Source organism: Cheilinus undulatus, linkage group 8, assembly GCF_018320785.1.
Source record: "Cheilinus undulatus linkage group 8, ASM1832078v1, whole genome shotgun sequence".
Lineage (NCBI taxonomy): Eukaryota > Metazoa > Chordata > Actinopteri > Labriformes > Labridae > Cheilinus > Cheilinus undulatus.
In genome coordinates, this window is record NC_054872.1 from 52,342,956 (window position 1) to 52,362,486 (window position 19,531).

General features: G+C 40.7%; 1 protein-coding gene across 5 annotated transcripts in view; it reads right to left on the minus strand.

Annotated features, from left to right (window-relative positions):
• LOC121513696 (collagen alpha-6(VI) chain-like) overlaps positions 1 to 19,531 on the minus strand; it is a 124,562-nt gene that overhangs the window by 34,929 nt on the left and 70,102 nt on the right. For all 5 annotated transcript variants that reach the window (XM_041793617.1, XM_041793616.1, XM_041793614.1 and 2 more), the window contains 11 exons: positions 17,568 to 17,621; positions 17,331 to 17,402; positions 17,198 to 17,224; positions 16,987 to 17,031; positions 14,108 to 14,161; positions 9,723 to 9,785; positions 5,564 to 5,629; positions 5,245 to 5,298; positions 4,729 to 4,764; positions 4,580 to 4,642; positions 4,424 to 4,486 (listed from right to left, as the gene is read on the minus strand). In XM_041793617.1, the coding sequence (XP_041649551.1) occupies positions 4,424 to 4,486; positions 4,580 to 4,642; positions 4,729 to 4,764; positions 5,245 to 5,298; positions 5,564 to 5,629; positions 9,723 to 9,785; positions 14,108 to 14,161; positions 16,987 to 17,031; positions 17,198 to 17,224; positions 17,331 to 17,402; positions 17,568 to 17,621 (597 nt within the window). The remainder of the gene's footprint in view (positions 1 to 4,423; positions 4,487 to 4,579; positions 4,643 to 4,728; positions 4,765 to 5,244; positions 5,299 to 5,563; positions 5,630 to 9,722; positions 9,786 to 14,107; positions 14,162 to 16,986; positions 17,032 to 17,197; positions 17,225 to 17,330; positions 17,403 to 17,567; positions 17,622 to 19,531) is intronic.

A 19,531-nucleotide genomic window follows, 5' to 3' on the forward strand; every position in this document is an offset into this window, starting at 1 on the left:
TCTAACTTGGTTTTTGTCACTTTTCACCCATTTTTGCTGCTTTCTGACCATTTTTGCCACCTTTCACTTATTGTTATTGCTACTTCAAGCTGTTTTTGCCACTTTCACCACTTAGATTGTGGCTCTTGCAAAGGTATTTTTCAACAATTTGGCTCTTTGGTTGAGGAACACTGATTTAGACGATTTTCTTACAGAGACACCATGAGGGTTATACTACACTGTGAGCTATTCATGGTACAGTAGGGACCATGGAGCTGAGCGTGCTCACATTAAAGGGGGTCTCTCATACATCTTTGTTCTGCATGAAGGGGAATGATGCACCGTAGCTGCACAGAAATAGAACAACTGCTGAATATGAATGTTCTGACTGGTATAACAATCTAATTTACCATAGATAAACTGTTGGTGTTTCTTGTTTCTTTTTAATGTGAAAACTCTCCCGTGCAACTCTTAAACACAGGATTTCCTGTATAATTACAGTCAGACAGCCTTTAAAACCACGCAGAAATATCTGCCTAATCAGAGCGAGATTATGATGATGAAAACATCCTGATATGGGGGCTGCACAGTTGGCATCGTCACCTCACGCCTGGTTTGAATTGTGTGCAAAAAAGCCTTTCTGTGCAGAGTTTGCATGCTCTGGATTCTCTCTGGGTACTTTGGCATCCTCATTGGGGTACTTAGAGAGTCTAAATTGCCCGTGAGTGTGAGTGTGAGCATAGCTGGTTGTCTCTGAGTGAATCTATGAGCTCGACTACGGTAACTATCAGTAATTGTCCTAACCATGAGTCTTGTTCTCCTTGAGGTTCCTGCCCCTTAAAGGGAAGGTCTTCCTCGCCACTGTCAATCCATCCATCCATCCATTTTCTATACCGCTTATCCTGTTGGGGGTCACGGGGGAGCTGGAGCCCATCCCAGCCGTTATTGGGCGAGAGGCGGGGTACATCGTTGTCTGGTCGCCAGTCAATCACATATAGAGACAGACAACCAGGCACGCTCACACTCACACCTACGGGCAATTTAGAGACCAATTAACCTAATGAGCATGTCTTTGGTGGTGGGAAGAAGCCGGAGTACCCGAAGAGAACCCACACATGCACAGGGAGAACATGCAAAGTCTGCACAGAAAGGCCCTGATCGGGAAGTGAACCAGGAACCTCCTTGCTGTGAGGCTAACCTCTGCGCCGCCGTACAGCCCCCTCGCCAGTGTAACGATGCTAAATGTCACTAGAGCTGTACTCATGTTGAATAACGTTAGGTCTTATAATTAAACCAAAGAGTACAGCCTGCCCTGCCTGGATCCAAACCAGGATTCTGGATGGAGTCCCAGTCAGGGCCTTTCAATGCATTCGTGGGTTAAGTGATATGAGTGATATAGACTGATGGATGTATGGTTAAGACTGCATTTTAAATGTACTGGTAGATGCTCTTGGTCATTTATGTTCCTATCTTTATTTCAGAATTTCAAACTTATTTTAGAAGATCAGGAATTTCCACCAACACTATTCACTTTTTAGACACAATATCAAACATACATGTGCTCCTTCCTACAGACAGAACAGATTTCAGAGCACAGAAATGAGAAATATGCATCAATATTTACTCTTCAGATGCAGCGTCTGGGCTCGATTTCTTATGTAGATCTGTAGCCGACTAAAATAGAACCACACAGCACGTTTGATTAACTTCCTCAGATATGGCACGGCATCGGACGCCCACAGTCCAGATCCGTCTACATCTGTTAATATTTACTGCTCTGTGAATGTCAGTTCAGACTGAAAACCCTCCTAAGTCCAGTTCAGACCGAAGAATCGCAACAAGACGGGTGGAAACCTGCAATAATCAAATTTACTCACAGCAGGATCTCGCGAAGGTGGTGTCACCGTTAGCATTTGCTCTCTGGAAAGGCCTTCTTAAGCCAGATTTGACTGGGGTTAGTATTACCCAGGGAGCTCTGGTTATTTGTGGTGATCATGCAGGACGCTTCTGTGTGAATTTTCAGGGTAAAAATTCCAGGGCAAATTACCGGCCATACTTCAGCACACAGAGGTCCACAGTTTCTACTGATCATGTGTGAATCAGCATCTCTGGTCAGTAAAAGAGCGATTCTGCGATTTGAAAATCGCAGTAGGCCGTATCACGATTGAATCTAAATTTCCATTGATTGTCCAACTCTACTAGTAATACATCCGGAGACTGCCTTTGGCCGTTGGGACATCCACAGTACAACCAGGGGCTCGTTGCAACCCTACTGCCTGCTTGTATGGTACACTGGGTCAGTGGTTCCCGAACTGGGGGCTGGGGCCCCCAGGGGGGTCACGAGATAGGGAAGGGGGGCCGTGGGATGCTTTCCATAACACAAAGAGACATTTCATATGACTTTAAATCATACATTTTATCTTCTATTTCAAAAATTATTGTTTAAATTACTTTGAATTAAAATCAAAATGTAGTTATTAACCCTCGGATCCTACTATGTCCATTTTGAGGACATTCATCATTTTTATCATCATTTTTTTGAGTTGATAGTCACATTTTTATAGATTGAGGCATCAAATTTGGCCAAAGTTATTATTTTTCTTCATATAAAGAAAACAAACAAAAAATCTGTTGCCCATAGAACTCGATTGCCGCCAAATAGCTCCTTCCATCCTTGCTTGTCTGAAATCGGACAACAGACTTCCATTCAAAACACGTTTTTTGACTGTGTGTCTATGGCACCAAAACAACATACAGCAACCTTTTCTTTGCAGTCACTCGATCACCAGGGATCTAAATTTCACCATTCCACAGTGAGACAGCAAATCACGCCAGCGCACCATTTTAACCCCTTTGGCAACGGACACATGATTTACCTTCCATGGACTCAGAGTGTTTGAAGCGCTATTTCACCCACTAAACATCATCAGAATTAAATGAACCGATTCATGCCACTAGATATGGATGTCTGAGAGTGGGCTACATGTGTCAGGAAAAGTTTGTGTGCTCCTACGTGTGTGCTCAGGTGTGAATCTGCGTCTATGTTTACAGCCGGACATGCTGTAAGTAGAGTGTTAACAGTCAAAAATGCTACTTCTGAGTTCTGCAGTCTGGGACTAAGAAAGGGGGAATTTTGGACATTTCAACTTTGCTCTCACTTCATAGCAAGTGGATGGACACGCATAAGGATGCACAGGTCCTTTCAATCAATAGGAGAGAATATATCACATCTCAAATATGCAGTAAATTTATATATGAGCGTAATGAGCGTAATCATGGTCACATTTTGGTTAGAGGTGGAAATGCACGTGTTAGTGATTCATATCCTACATATTTCCTCTGATTTTTTATGCCTGTACATAAAATAAACCTAACATGAACAAATGCATTCGCTCGCATATGATTTGGTAGAGGAGGAGGCTGGAGAAAAGGACGGTAAAACTGGCGTGTTTTTGGCGCCGATATACTCATCTGTTTAGCATGGACGCCATCTCACTGAATCCAAGTCATAGGCAGAGTGGACAATAACTGGCATAAAAAGGGTGTAACTTTTATTTTTTTTATTTTTAGTGGTCAGGGTTGAAGTTGTTGAAGAGATTTGAGTCAGTGAAAGTAAAAAAAAAATTTGAAAAATTATTATTTTATTAACACCTTTCTGCATGTCCGTTTCCTGGACAAACAAGGACAGATGGAGCTAAAAAATGGCAAGGGAGTGAGGGTTAAGTGACATTTGTTCAAGGGGAGATGGGGGTCCCTGATCTCTGACACAGTTTTTTCGGGGTCATAGGCGGAAAAATTTGGGAACCCCTGCCCTAGGCCATGCTTTCTCGCAACATCCACCCCTGACTCCGCCCCAGAGGTGTGGATTATTTTCCCATCTCCTGATAATATGCAAGGACATCCAGAGCACCACCAGGGTTGTGTCAATCATTCCAACCTGATCGTGCTTGTTGGCATTTACCTGCTTGCAACGTCTGATATCCAGCCGTTAAATCGCAAGCCTCATCAGACCAACCGCTCTCTAACCTGACACCGTCACCAGAGTCCTTCTGAAACAATTTTGTTGCAGAGAGAATCTTAGGTCTGAAGTGGACTTTAAGCTAACTTTAGTTTAACAGACAAAGAGGCAGAGCTGAGGCGGGTCTGAATCCTCCCGACAAACAGCAAAAACACACTGGCTTGTCGTTAGCAACGCCCCTAATTATGCAGAACCTTTCTTCTTCAAATCAAACTACAGGAGTAATACAGAAAACCTCCCTGTACAGTGTGAGTCCATGAACTCTTCTGACCTAAGTGTGATTTAAACCAGGCTCTGGATGCTCCAGGATCAGCACTAGCTTCATTTTCACCACAGAGGCAGCTGCCTGGCTATGGCACACATGTGATCAGCTCCAGCTGAACTTCAGCACTGCTTTGGTAGTGAATGTAGAGATGCTGAACTGACCTGAGGTCCAGGGAGGCCGGGGATTCCTATGGGTCCAGGCTGTCCTCCGACTCCTCTTGGACCCTGCAGAGCAAACATGGAGGAACGACTATAAGCCTTATGAATGCTGGATTATCCTTCTAAGAGCTCAATAGTGTCATGGTTCTCTTCTCTAACCTGTGGACCTGGAGCTCCAGGGTTACCCTGGCTGCCTGGGTCTCCTTTTGGTCCAGGTGGACCCTGCAGGACACACAAACACATCCACAGTTTAGAAATGTTGTTGAGTTGGTTTTAAACCGGCTCTGAGTGTGCTCTGACGGTCCTACCTTCACACCAAGAGGCCCTCTCCTCCCATTGGGACCCTGCACAGAAAAAACAGGACAACAAAACCTTGGTGAGACATTCAGATATCTAAAGAGCCAGGCAGGAATCAGACTAGATAACTCACTGTCTGCTCATTCCCAAACTGTTTAAAGGCAGAGTAATATTAGTGTATCTAAACTTCCGACTTTGAAGAAAGTCATCTAAGTTCTAGCAGCTACCACGGTCTCTAATAATACAGCACACACAAAAATACTGGAGAAATGGAGTTGAGACCTCCAGTCATCAGGTTGAGCTGATCTGATATCACTGATGTTAATATTCCATTCACTTTGACCTCTAGTAACCTCCCCGAGGGTTGCCATGTTTGTAGTTTACATCCCACACGTCAGGCAGCTGAAGGAGGACAGTGATGAGCTGTTCTTGGAGCTACAATCCATTCTTAGTGGATCAGGATCTGGATCAGACCTCCCAGAGAAAGGAGCTGATATCAGTGAGAAAATGAAGGTTAAAAATCTTACAGGGTTTCCAACGACTCCGCTCTCACCGGGCCGTCCCTCTGGTCCAGGTTGTCCCTGCAGATTGAAACATCAGTGAAACCTCTTCTTTAGGGGTGAAGGAGAAGATTTAGACGTTGGTTTAATCCTGAAACCGTGGATTAAACTGGGACTTAAAGTGGATCTTCTAAATGGGGCATGTTTTTCTTATTTTTAAATCAATCAACAATTACAAAAACCCAACAGAAGCTGGTCTTACAGATCCAAACTGAAGTCTTCTGAAGGTCAGTACCTGCTGTCTAATAAGATGATAGAATATTCACGTCTGTGCCACGGTTCTTACCGGCACACCTGGGTTCCCGGGGTCTCCTTTAGGTCCTGGTACGTTGTTATTAGGTCCTGGTTCACCCTGTCAGACAAACATGAAGAAATCTTTAGGATAAACTCTCAGAGTGTTTGGTTTTCTGTGAGGGGAGTGTCCAGCTGTGCTGCAGCTGTGTTTGGATGAACGTCTTTAAAAGAGCAAACAGAGCTGATAACAGATTTATTGACAGTGAAAACGTCACTAACCATGTCTGAGAGTGTGATGAGACAGCAGAGACAGAGGAGACTGAAAGGATGAGAGTGTGATGAGACAGCAGAGACAGAGGAGACTGAAAGGATGAGAGTGTGATGAGACAGCAGAGACAGAGGAGACTGAAAGGATGAGAGTGTGATGAGACAGCAGAGACAGAGGAGACTAATTTCCCACTAATTTGATCAATTTTAACACGTTTTTTGCAACTTAAAACTCATTTTTGCACATTTAAAACCCTTTTTCTGCCTGTTCTTGCTACTTCTGAACCAAATCTTGCCACTCTCTGCCTATTGTTGGCTCTGTCGACACATTATTGCCACTATTAACCCCTTCTACCACTTTTTAATCCACATTTCACAATTTGATATGCCCATTTTTTCCAGTTTATATCCTTTTTTATCCCATTTTACCAAAATCCCACCTATTTTTACCACTTTAACACCGTTTCAGCCACTAATGAATCCCCTTTTACCACTTAATATGCCAATTTTTGCCACTTTTACCCATTTTTGTTTTTTTGATACTTTTATCTATTTTTTTTGGCAATTTCTGCTACTTTTAAAATCAAATTTCACCACCTTTCCCGTTTTGGTCCAGTGGGGGTCCCTGGTGTCTGGCACCTTTATTCTGGGGGTCGCGGGCTGAAAAGGTTGAGAACCACTGCCTTATACTAATGCAGATATTTTTAGGCTCCTTGGAGCCAGAGGCCCCTGGCAGTCTCCTACCTTTGCCTCACAGTAAAACCATTACCAGAAAGTCATCAGAATCTGTTACTGCTGGTGGGATTAACACCTTTCCTCTGACGGATAAATCACTGAGTTTTCACTCAGCTCCAGGATTAGGATGAGCTGTTTCTGCAGTTTGGAAATGTCTAGAAAAAAGATGAATGTCTGTGCACCATGAATCCTGAAATTACTCTGAGACGAGACCAAGCCCAGCAGCATGACCACAATGGAGCTGGCTTTAACAGGAACTGGGTTTAACTTGGCAAAACAGCATCGAAATCATGTTCCAGCATCAATATCTAACCTTCCAGAAGCTTCTGCTCAGGGAAAAGCTTGACAGCAGTAGAGGAAGATTAGGAAATATTTGGTGAAAACTAACCAGAAATGTGTGTGTGTGTGCGTGTGTGTGTGTGTGTGGGGGGGGTATGTTTAGAATTTGTGGCTTCTTGTTGCTCTCCAGCAACCAATTTTTGCCCCTTCTAATCACTTTTCACCACTTATTTTTGCTTATTTTTGTCACTTTTTAGCCAATTTCCTGCCACTTGAGGCCATTTTAGTCACTTTAAACCAATTTCTGCAACTTTTAACAACTTTTTCTACCAAATTTATGCAACATAGAGCCCATTTTGCCACTGCTTTCCTTTTTTTGAACATATTTGCTGCTGTATCCCTTTCATTTGCCACTTTCAACTTATCCTGCCACTTTTAACAGTTTTTTCCCACCCTTTAACCACTGCTAACCATTCTTTTTGCACATTTTTGTTTCTGTCAGCTAATTTCCTGCCACTCAAAGCATTATTCCCTACTTTAAACCCACTTTTTGCCACTTTTTAACAGCTGTTTACCATTTTACCGCTTTTCTCTCTTAACACATATTTGATGCTTTATCCCTATTTGCCATTGTAAACCCATTTTGCCAATTATTGTCTGCTAATTTTTTCCTAAAGTTTTTGCATTTTCTTCGACTTCAGTCAGTGTACCCGTCCACATTGTTAACATCATCGATAAAAAGGTGACTCTGGTTTAAATAAAGGGGTTTATGTTTGAAAAGGTTTTGTTGTACTACAGCATAAAAATAAAATTCATGTCTGTTGCTTTAATTAGAGTGGTTATATTTGAAGGTTAAATACAAAATATTGTTATCACAGTGTAACTTCACTATGGATCAGGACATTCCTGACCTCCATGCCCCTCCAGTGTGCTGGGCATCAGAAACCCCCCCCTTAGGGCCATGCTTTCCGGTCATTCTTACTGTGAATACACTCAGTTACATGCAGCATTGATTAAAAGTCAATAACAGTCATTAAAGCAGTGGTTCTAAACGTTGGGGTCGGGACCCCATTGGGGGTTGCGAAACACTAAAGTGGGGTACACACATAAAAATAATCGGGCTGTTTTTGTCCCAATTTCCCCCTTCCCGACCAAGAACAGCAAGCGCCCTATTATCTTATCTCTTATAAGATTATCCTGTGGTCTGAGGTGTGTTAGGAGTGAATTTGTCCCGATAATCGGCTCCAAAAACGGTTGTGGCCGACAATCGTAAATATTAAACTTGTTCAATATTTACGGCCAAAAATCTTCATGTGTGGGGAAAGCCGACGACTCCCGAGCCATGACTCCGTGAATTGTGACGTGGGACAGAATGTAGCCAATCAAGAAGCGAGCTGACTGAGGAACAAGGAAGCAGGCAAACATAAAACAAGCATGGCTGTCCCGCTGATGCATCATAAAGTTTGTTTTTTTAGTTTGGGATTTTTCTGTTAAAAAAAGTTGCAAGAACACCATCATTCCCTCTTCTTGTACGTCCTCTTCCATGTTGTGTTTTCCGGTTGTTGCTATGTTTCTTCTTTGTTTTTGTTAGATCATGTGTGATCACGTGGGATTTCTGGCTTGGAGGACGAGATTCTAGATCGGGGGCGGGACAGAATCATGATGTGTGTGGTGTGCTGTGTTCAGATTATCGGAGCACACCACACACAGTACGATCAAAACTGTTCAATACCTGATTTTTTATCTTCATGTGTGGGGTCTCTAACAGATAAAAAATCTCTTAAGATTTAGTAAATCCTTATGTGTGTACCCCGCTTTAGAGGGGGTCACCAGATGCCTTTGAAAAATGAGGAATTATTTTTATCTACACTGCTGCCACTTTACACCAAGTTTGCCAACTTTATCACACTTTTGCCAGTTAAAACCCATTTTTTGTCAGTTTTAAACCCTTTCCACCACTTTTTTTCTGTCTGTTTTTTCCACTTCTAAACCAAATCGTGCCACTCTCTGCCTATTGTTGGCTCTTGACCCATTATTGCCACTATTAACCACTTTTTAAGCCACATTTCACAATTTAATGAGCCCGTTTTTGCCAGTTTAACCCATTTCTGACTATTTCTGTCTCAGCTAACACTTTTTTCCAGTTTATATCAATTTTTCATTCCATTTCACCAAAATTCCACCTATTTTTGCCACTTTAACACTATTTCAGCCACTTTTTAATCCCTTTTTTACCACTTAATATGCCTGTTAACCAATAATACTAATTTTTGGCATTTTTGGTTATTTTTAAGCCACTTTTATCTAACTTTTGGCACTTCTAACCCATTTCTGCTACTCTTAAAATCCAATTTAACCAACTTTCCCAGCATTTTTTTGCCATAATTAACCCATTTTAGCTATCTTAATTCTGTTTTAAACAATAGGATTTACATTTTAAGAGGGCTACTTATTACACAAATGAATTAAAAAGATATTTGTTTCTTTGATAAGAGAGGTTATGATTCAGGTTAAATATAAAATACCTCAGCTTAACTTCACATTGGACCATGGTTTTGCTGGCCCCCAGTTTGGCTGGGTCATTTTCCCCCTCATGGACGGCCTTGTCTCCACATGACTATTCTAGGAGGTTCATGGCTGTTCAACCACCTTCAGGTACAGTAGGGGTCCCCGGTCTCTGACACCTTTATTTTGGGGGGCTAAAAAGGTTGAGAACCACTGCATTAAAGCATCAGACTCTGGGGCTCTGTGCTGTTTTAAAGGCTTTAAAGGACACGTGTGATCGAGCAGATCTGGAAGATTCTTCAGGCAGCCTGTCCTTAAGTTTTGAAAGAACTGTGCAGGAATGAAAACGTGTGAGAAGGCTGGAGACAGGATCAAAACCCTGATGAAAGACCTGTGTTCAGGACAGCAGAGTTTGGAGAACTTACCGGATCTCCTCTCAGTCCTCGCTGTCCTTTCAGCCCCGGCTCTCCTCGGATACCTGGGATACCCTAAGGATGAAAGTTCAACCCGTCAGTCAAACAACCGGAGGTCAGAGGTCAACGCCTCCGAGCTTCAATAAAGCGAGCTCCTTTGGTTAACGTGGCGATAAAGGAGCATTCCACTGAACTACAGAGATTTAAAGATTTTAAAGACTTTTCTCTTGCTGTCACTAGAGACACAAAACAAAAACAAAAGTAGGAAAACATCACGTCTGCAAGATATAAGATAGATATTTGAGGAAAAAGACCAGGATGCATAATCAAAAATGTCTTTAACACTTTAAAAAGCAGACATTTTACCCACCTTTATAAAATTACATTGATATAAATGTATATTATTAAGGTTTTGTTCCAGCTTTTATTTTGAAGGAAATTAGGAACTTCAGGCAGACTGAAGATTAGAACATGAACTGAACCATAGAAAAAGAACCTGTTAGGGATCCTAAAGGAAATTAATGAACAGTAAAAAGGTCAAAGGTCAATTTTAAAGGTAAATGAGACTTTAACCTCCTGAAACCTGAGCTTTTCTCCCACTGTTTGGAACCAGTAAGACCTGATCAGTTAAAAAGATCAGCCTCATCTTTGAACAGGAATTAATTTTGACCAAAAATGAAATCTAATATTAACACAATTTCCATAAAATTTAAAAGAAACTACCTAAAATTTATATGAAACAAAATCTTCAACACTTTTTCCCACAAAAAGTACCCCAAACTTTTTTCAAAAATGTAATGAAACTTCATCATACTGCCTGAATTTTTATTTAAAAAAATCCTATTTAAATTCTTGGAAAATCTCGAATAATTCCCCCAAATTACAAAGCAAATTCCCCAAAACATACAAATATATCCCCCAAGGTTCCATGAAAAATAAAAGAAAATTCCAAAGGGTATCCCATAACCTGATTCCCAAATGAAATTATTAAAAGATAAATTTCCATGAGCATACCTACAAATTCTGATGCATTTTTCTACACCAAAAAATCAAAAGAAATTTCCAAAAATCACAAATACTTTTCCGAAATTAAAATAAATTACTTATAATTCAAAAAACATCCCCCAGATATAAAAAAAATCCTAACTTTTTCATGCTAATACTAAAAAATTCTAATGAAACTCTTTTATAAACATGCATACATACATATACAGTCGCTAGAAAAAGTATGTGAACCCTTTTAAATTTCTTGGGTTTCTGCATAAATTGGTCATCAAATGTGCTCGGATCTTCATCTAATTCACAACAATAGACAAACACAGTCTGCTTAAACTAATACTGCACAAAAAATGATATGTTTTCATGTTTTTATTGAACAAAACATGTAAACATTCACAGTGCAGGGTGGAAAAAGTATGTGAACCCCTAGACTAATGACTGGTTGACCCTCCTTTGGCAGCAATAACCTCAACCAAACGTTTCCTGTAGTTGCAGATCAGACCTGCACAGCGGTCAGGAGGAATTTTGGATCATTCCTCTTTACAATTCATTTTTCATTCATTCATTTGCTTTCAGGTTTTGCTGTTGGTGTGCTGTGCCTTTTTTTCTCCACACATAGCGTTGTGTGTTCCTTCCAAACAACTCAATTTTGGTATTATCTATGGACAGAATATTTTTCCAGTAGTGCTGTGGAACATCCAGGTGCTCTTTTGTAAACTTCAAACTTGCAGCAATGTTTTTTTTGGACAGCAGTGGCTTCCTCCGTAGCGTCCTCCCATGAACGCCATTCTTGTTTAATGTTTTACTTATTGTAGATTTGTCAACACAAATGTTGGCATGTGCCAGAGATTTCTGTTAGTCTTTAGCTGACACTCTAGGATTCTTCTTCACCTCATTGAGCATTCTGCGCTGTGCTCTTGCAGTGATCTTTACAGGACGACCACGCCTAAGGAGAGTAGCAACAGTGCTGAACCTTCTCCATTTGTAGACAGTCTGTCTTACTGTGGACACATGAACATCAAGGCTTTTAGAGATACTTTTTTAACCCTTTCCAGCTTCATGCAAGTCAACAATTCTTGATCGTAGGTCTTCTGAGAGCTCTTTTGTGCCAGGCATGGTTCACACGAGGCAATGCTTCTTGAGAACAGCAAACTCAAAACTGGTGTGTGTTTTTTATAGGGCGGGGCAGCTTAAGCCAACACGTCCAATCTCATCACATTGATTGGACTCCAGGTTGGCTGACTCCTGGCTTTTTCATACTTTTTCTAGCGACTGTATATATATATATATATATATATATATATATATATATACACACACACACACACACACGTGGAAAAATTGTTGGTACCCCTCTGTTTATGAAGGAAAAACCCACAATGGTCACAAAAATAACTTGAATCTGACAAAAGTGATAATAAATAAAAATTCTATGAAAATTAACCAATGAAAATCAGACATTGCTTTTGAACTGTGGTTCAACAGAATTATTTTAAAAAACAAACTCATGAAACAGGCCTGGACAAAAATGATGGTACCCCTAGAAAAGATGTAAAATAATGTGACCATAGGGACATGTTCAACCAAGGTGTGTCCTCTAATTAGCATCACAGGTGTCTACGAACTTGTAATCAGTCAGTCGGCCTATTTAAAGGGTGCCAAGAAGTCACTGTGCTGTTTGGTGACATGGTGTGTACCACACTAAACATGGACCAGAGGAAGCCAAGGAGAGAGTTGTCTCAGGAGATTAGAAAGAAAATTATAGACAAGCATGTTAAAGGTAAAGGCTATAAGACCATCTCCAAGCAGCTTGATGTTCCTGTGACTACAGTTGACCATATTATTCAGAAATGTAAGATCCACGGGACTGTAGCCAACCTCCCTGAACATGGCCGCAGGAGGAAAATTTATGACAAATCGAAGAGACGGATAATAGGAATGGTAACAAAAGAGCCCAGAACAACCTCCAAAGACATTAAAGGTGAACTCCAAGGTCAAGGTACATCAGTGTCAGATTGCACCATCCGTCGTTGTTTGAGCCAAAGTGGACTTCATGGGAGACGACCAAGGAGGACACCACTGTTGAAAACAAATCATAAAAAAGCCAGACTGGAATTTGCCAAACTGCATGTTGACAAGCCACAAAGCTTCTGGGAGAATGTCCTATGGACAGACGAGACAAAACTGGAACTTTTTGGCAAGGCACATCAGTTCTATGTTCACAGACGCAAAAATGAAGCATACCAAGAAAAGAACACTGTCCCTACTGTGAAACATGGAGGAGGCTCTGTTATGTTCTGGGGCTGCTTTGCTGCATCTGGCACAGGGTGTCCTGAATCTGTACAGGGTACAATGAAATCTCAAGACTATCAGGGTATTCTAGAGAGAAATGTGCAGCCCAGTGTCAGAAAGCTTGGTCTCAGTCGCAGGTCATGGGTCTTGCAACAGGATAATGACCCAAAACACACAGCTAAAAACACCCAAGAATGGATAAGAGCAAAACATTGGACTACTCTGAAGTGGCCTTCTATGAGCCCTGATCTAAATCCTATTCAACATCTGTGGAAGGAGCTGAAACATGACATATGGAGAAGGCACCCTTCAAACCTGAGACAACTGGAGCAGTTTGCTCATGAGGAGTGGGCCAAAATACCTGCTGAGAGGTGCAGAAGTCTCACTGAAAGTTACAGAAATCGTTTGTTTGCAGTGATCGCCTCAAAAGGTTGTTCAACAAGATATTAAGTTAAGGGTACCATCATTTTTGTCCAGGCCTGTTTCATGAGTTTGTTTTTTAAAATAATTCTGTTGAACCACAGTTCAAAAGCAATGTCTGATTTTCATTGGTTAATTTTCATAGAATTTTTATTTATTATCACTTTTGTCAGATTCAAGTTATTTCTGTGACCACTGCGGGTTTTTCTTTCATTAACAGAGGGGTACCAACAATTTTGTCCACGTGTGTATATGGGTGTGTGCATGTGTGTGTGTGTACATACCAAAATTTCCATGAAAATTCTTTAAAAATTCCCACATATAATCCTAAAAATGTCAAGGAAAACTCCTGAAAATGTCACGGTAAAGTCTCTCAGTATTTGAGGGATTTACTTAAACTCCAGTCTGAATAGTTTTCTCTAAAATTGTAATAGTATTAATTCTGACTATGCTGTAGGAAAGCCAGAAAGTGATGTCCTCATATGTGTACACAGGGTCAGTGGAGGATTAGTCTACATCCCTGTGGCTGCAGAGAGACGCTGACCACAAGCGACATGAGAGTGATGGAGACTAAAGAAAATGATGCACTGATTATGACTTACTGTGATGAATGCATTCATGCCCTAACTTCTGTTCAATGTTCTTCACACAGAGAACCATAAAGAATATTTTTATGGTTGTGTTACCGGGTTTCCCGAGTGTCCTCTGTCTCCTCGACCTCCGTCTGGTCCCGTCACTCCCTGAAAACACAGAATCAAAAAATTTCTCCAATCAGACGCTTCCTGAACACACCCGCTCATTTCCCCTGTCATGAAAACAAAAACAGAGATAAGCTGAGAATAAACATTACAGAGGCATCACCTCGTCTCAGTAGGTCACGGCTTCACCTGCAGAGTTTCAGAGTCTCTGATGAGACGTTAAACTCACCCTGACCCACTAAAGACGGCAGACACCGTCCCAGCAGCTGCTGTGAGAGGTCCTCTACAAAGACTCAGAGTGTCTCAGCTTCTTCTGGTCTGCTAAGAGAGTTTCTCTGAGGTTCTTCTGTCTAAACCTGATCTCAGTCAGCTGATCGATGGTCAGGGAACTGCTCCACAGCCTCCCCGCGCTCACCATTCACAGACGGCAGCATCCAAGGTGTCCCCGACGCCTGGATCCTCCAACACATAAAAGAGGTACAGACGGGGATCTGCTGTCCCTCAAACCACTGGTGCTCATGTGAGGGAGACACTCATGGAGGGGGTTCTTCCGGCTCAGCTTTGGTGTATTTTTCATGTTTCTAGCTCTTTCCTTTGACCCAGGGGTGTCAAACTTAAGGCCCCGGGGGCCAAATCTGGCCTGTGGAACGATTATATCCGGCTTGCAAGATCATACAATATTTGTATTATAACTGTCCCAACAGTATGAGGTCTGCAGGTTTCCTCCAGTTTAAGTTGTTAAACCGTAAAAATCTGAAAAAGTAAAGAGTAAGAAAGATTTCATAAAAAGTCAAGAATGTGGGGAAAGAAATTAATTTGTGTTTTATTTCGTATTTTCAATTTTGCATCTCAAGATTACGGCTCAAATTTATGATTTTGACATTTCATTTCATACTTTGACCTTTTCAACTCAGAGCTTGGACTTTATGTGTCACATTTTTATCTTTTGGATTGACAATTTAAAATTCTAAGTCATTTTGACCTTTAAGCTCCTTACTTTGGGTTTTTAATCCAATAAATTTAAATCATATCATGACAAATTCTAGCTAAAATTTTACATTTTGGATTTTAAATCCCATATTTTGACCTACCAGACTCACACTTTAAAATTTTAAGTAATATTTTGATCTTTCAAACTTGTGATTTCAACTTTCCTCTCATATATTTGCTCCTTTAAAACATTATTTTTCTATTGGATAATTACTGCATGGGGGATTATCTTTCAGCTGGCAACAAGTTATTTAACCCCAGCTGATGCAATGAGTAACTTCTCATTTCTTAAACAATTTTTCTTCCCTAATGGCACGGGCATATTCCAAGATGACAATGCCAGGATTCATCATGCTCAGATTGTGAAAGAGTGGTTCAGGGAGCATGAGACATCATTTTCACTCAGGGACTGGCCACCACAGAGTGCAGACCTTAACCCCATTGAGAATCTTTGGGATGTGCTGGAGAAGGCTTTGCGCAGTGGTCAGACTCTCCCATCATCAATATCAAAATTAATGTAACACTGGATGGAAATAAATCTTGTGACATTGCAGAAGCTTATCGAAACAATGCCACAGTGAATGCGTGCTGTAATCAAAGCTAAAGACGGTCCAACGGTCCAAAGGCGACGTTTTTTTTTTTGGCCAGGCAGTGTATATTACAGTAATGTCAAACAGCACCGTGAAAACGGCAGCTTTGGCAGAAGACAAGTGAGAAAAGGAGAGTGAAGGAAGAGAGTAAAAGGAGAGCGAGCGAGAGTAGTATTTTGTTTTCAAAAAATAGCGTTAGATAGTGACATTTGTGCATGTCTGTCTTTTATAACACACATTTATAATGTCGGAAAGACCATCAAGAACGCTAAAACAGCCGCTACGGTTCATAGAGGAGGACAAGGATTTGGAGGATGCATCTTCTGAACTGAGGTATGTGAAGAGCAAATATAGCTCTCTTTTGCACACCCAGAGTCCTAGACTCCAAAAATGACTGGTGATTGTTCTAAACATGTATAGGTTCACATTTCAAATGTCAAATCCAAACTTCATTAGCAATAACAACATTTCTTCTCATAAAAGCCATGAAAAACACATCTGTTTTTCTTGTTTTTCTTCTTTTAAACTGCTGACAATTCCATATAATGTGCAATAATCATTAACCAGATGTTGAAAAGTCAAGTTCAAGTACTCCTGGGAAAAGGGACCAAAGCTCTCAGACTTAGGGCATTTCCTGACTATTTGACAGCCATAATAACAAAATATGTCCAAATCACCGTTTTTAGCCTCAGTAGGTAAAGGGTTAAACTTTTCTTTTTAACTTTTTAAATCTCAAAATCATTTATCATCAGTGCAATGTTTTTATTTCATATTTAATCACTGGTGAAATGAGGTTGACAGTTTCTGGTTAAAAAGGTGACCCTGTTAGGCCCTCAGGTTAGTCCTGAATCCAGAATCCAGCCCCTGCTGTGATTGAGTTTGACTCCCCTGGTCTAAAGGCCTGCTGAGATGTTGCGGCTCCAACAGTCGTGCGAAAAGTGAGTCTATCTTAAAAGTATTCATGCTCACTCTAAGGAGGATGATTAAAACTACTAGAATCTTTTTTGCATGAAAAGCATGCTGTGAGTCATTATTCTGGAGAAAAGGAGCGGAGAATTAGACACTGAACATCCCAAACAGCTGTAACAGAATGATCCTTGCTTGCATGCATGAGAGATTAGCATCTAATGAAGCTGTTTCTAAGGAATCAGTGATTATTTAAGGTCACTTCACCTCCAACTCTCAGCAGACTCAGCCTCTCCATTTTAGAAGCTCTGCTGTCTGATAGTAAGCTCTTTCACTGATATAAAGATCTTCTAATTCAGGTGTGCAGGAGTAGTCTCGTACCTGTTCTCCGTTGACTCCGTTCAGCCCGTCGTCTCCGTTCTCGCCCTGCAGAGTTAGAAAAGAACGGAACTGCAGATTTCTGACTCCATGCATCTTCATTAACTCATCTGGACTTCAGTGTTTATGCAAACATTCCTCCGAACATAAAGAATGTCACATGACTTCCTCCCGTAATGACTCCAGAACATTCCAGCAGGTCAGACTCACTCACCCTGTTTCCTCGGATCCCTCTGTAGCCCTGCAGGAATCAGACAGAATGGTTAGCACCGAGATATCACCATCTATCAGAGCATATGAGTAACTCCTGATGACAGGAAGGGGCTGGGATTCAGGATTCATTTGACCTTCAGTCCTCGGATCCCGGAGCAGCCCTGGACGCCCTGAGGTCCACTCGGTCCTGGGAAACCTCGCTCGCCCTGAAGCACATAAGAGAGAGAGCTGTGATGCAGAGAAGCTTCAACAAAGACAGAAATCCTCTTTTCAAATCCTGTCCTCCTGCTGTTACCTCTGCATTCATCCACCAGCACACTGCTGAATTCACTAAACACGTTTAAAATGACTGAAAATGAGAAAACACTCACAGCCTGGCCCTCATCTCCTGGGAATCCTTGGTGACCTTTTTGTCCGGGCACACCCTGCAGAGTTAAAGGGTAAAAACAAAAATGGAAATGTTCAGATGATGCTCCAGGAGTGATGCATGCTCAGGACAAATCCAAACACAGGAGACCTTCTGCAGGACCAGGACTCTCATTTATAGAACTGTGCAGAGAATCCAGACTCAAAGTGGACATGCACCCAAAAATCATTCTTATTTATAAAACTGGGCCTGTAAGTCTCTCTTTATAAATCCTGATCCACCTTGAAATGTGCACACAATCACTGTCCTGTTACGCCCTTTACACGCCAACATTTTTGTTCAATCTTTATGCTTCCTAGCAAACTATAGCCTTTTTACTGATTAGCCTCACTGATACATGGTTTTCTTAAGGCTACATAGCTGTTTAGTCCCAATCCCTTATAGTTCCCTTCACACTGTGTGTGTGGAAATGCTCTTACTTTCACTGTAAAACACAGCGGTGAGTTCTACTGATGTTTTTATGATTTGATTTAACCAAACGGTTAAGTCAGTGTTACTCAACCCTGGTCCACCAAAGAGCCAAACTGTTGAAAAATACCTTTGCAAGAGCCACAATCTAAGTGGTGAAAAGTGGCAAAAAGGGTTAAAAGCAATGAAAACAAGATAAAAGTAACACATAAAAATGGCAAACAACATTGTGTAAAGTGGCAAAAATGGGTAAGAGATGACTTAAAATGAGTTAAAGGTGGCAAAAATGGTCAACAAGCAGATAACACATAGTCAAAATTAGTGAAAAGTGACTAAAAAGGACAAAGAGTGAAGGAAATGGGCAAATAGTGGCAAAAAGTGACAAAAATGGGGTGAGAAGTGATAAAAATGGGCAAAAAGTGGCAAAAACTGTCAAAATTGGGTGAAAAGTGACAAAAAATGAGTTACAGGTGGCAAAAAAGGTCAAAAAGTTGCTAAAAGGTAGGAACATTGAGTGAAAAGGGGCAAAACTGGCACAGAAAAGGCAAAACAATTGGTGAAAAATAGCAAAATGGGTAAGAAATGACTTAAATTGTCAAATGTGGCAAAATTTGTAATAAAAAATGGCAAACAACTTGGTGAAAAGTGGCAAAAATGGGTAAAATTGAGTAACAGATGGCAAAAATGGTCAAAAAGCAGCAAACACATAACCAAAATTAGTCAAAAGTAGCAAAAATGGACAAAAAGTGGCATAAATGGGAAAAAAGTCAGAAAAGTTGGGTAAGAAGTGACAAAGAAATGAGTTACAGGTGGCAAAATTAGGCAAAAAGCAGCAAACACATACTCAAAATTAGTGAAATGTGAATAAAAAGGACAAAAAGTTACAGACATGGACAAAAAGTGGCAAAATGTGTAGTAAAAAATGGCAAACAACTTGGTGAAAATTGGCAAAAATGGGTAAGAAATGACTTAAAATGAGCTACAGGTGGCAAAAAATAGTCAGAAGGCAGCAAAAAAATAACCAAACTTAGTGAAAAGTGACTTAAATGGACAAAACGGAAAAAATGGGCAAAAAGTTGCAAAAATGGGCAAAAACTGGCAAAATTTGAAATAAAAAATAGCAAACAACTTGGTGAAAAGTGACAAAAATGGGTAAGAAATGACTTAAAATTAGTTACAGGTGGCAAAAATGGTCAAAAAGTGGCTAAAAAGAGGGAACAGTGGCTGTAAAGGGGCAAAACTGGCAAAGAAAAGAGAAAACAATTGGTGAAAAGTAGCAAAAATGATCAAAAAGTGGCAAAAATTTGTGAAGAGTGGCAAAAGTGGCATAAATGGCAAAAAATGGGTAAAAAGTGGCAAAAAATTGAAATAAGGGGCAAAAATTACAAATAAGGGCAGTGGAAATATACAGACAAAAAATATAGTTGACAATTAAGTTTGACAATTAAAGCCCACTGTAGAAGTGTGGAAACAAACTGATCAATGTTACCTGCAATGGAT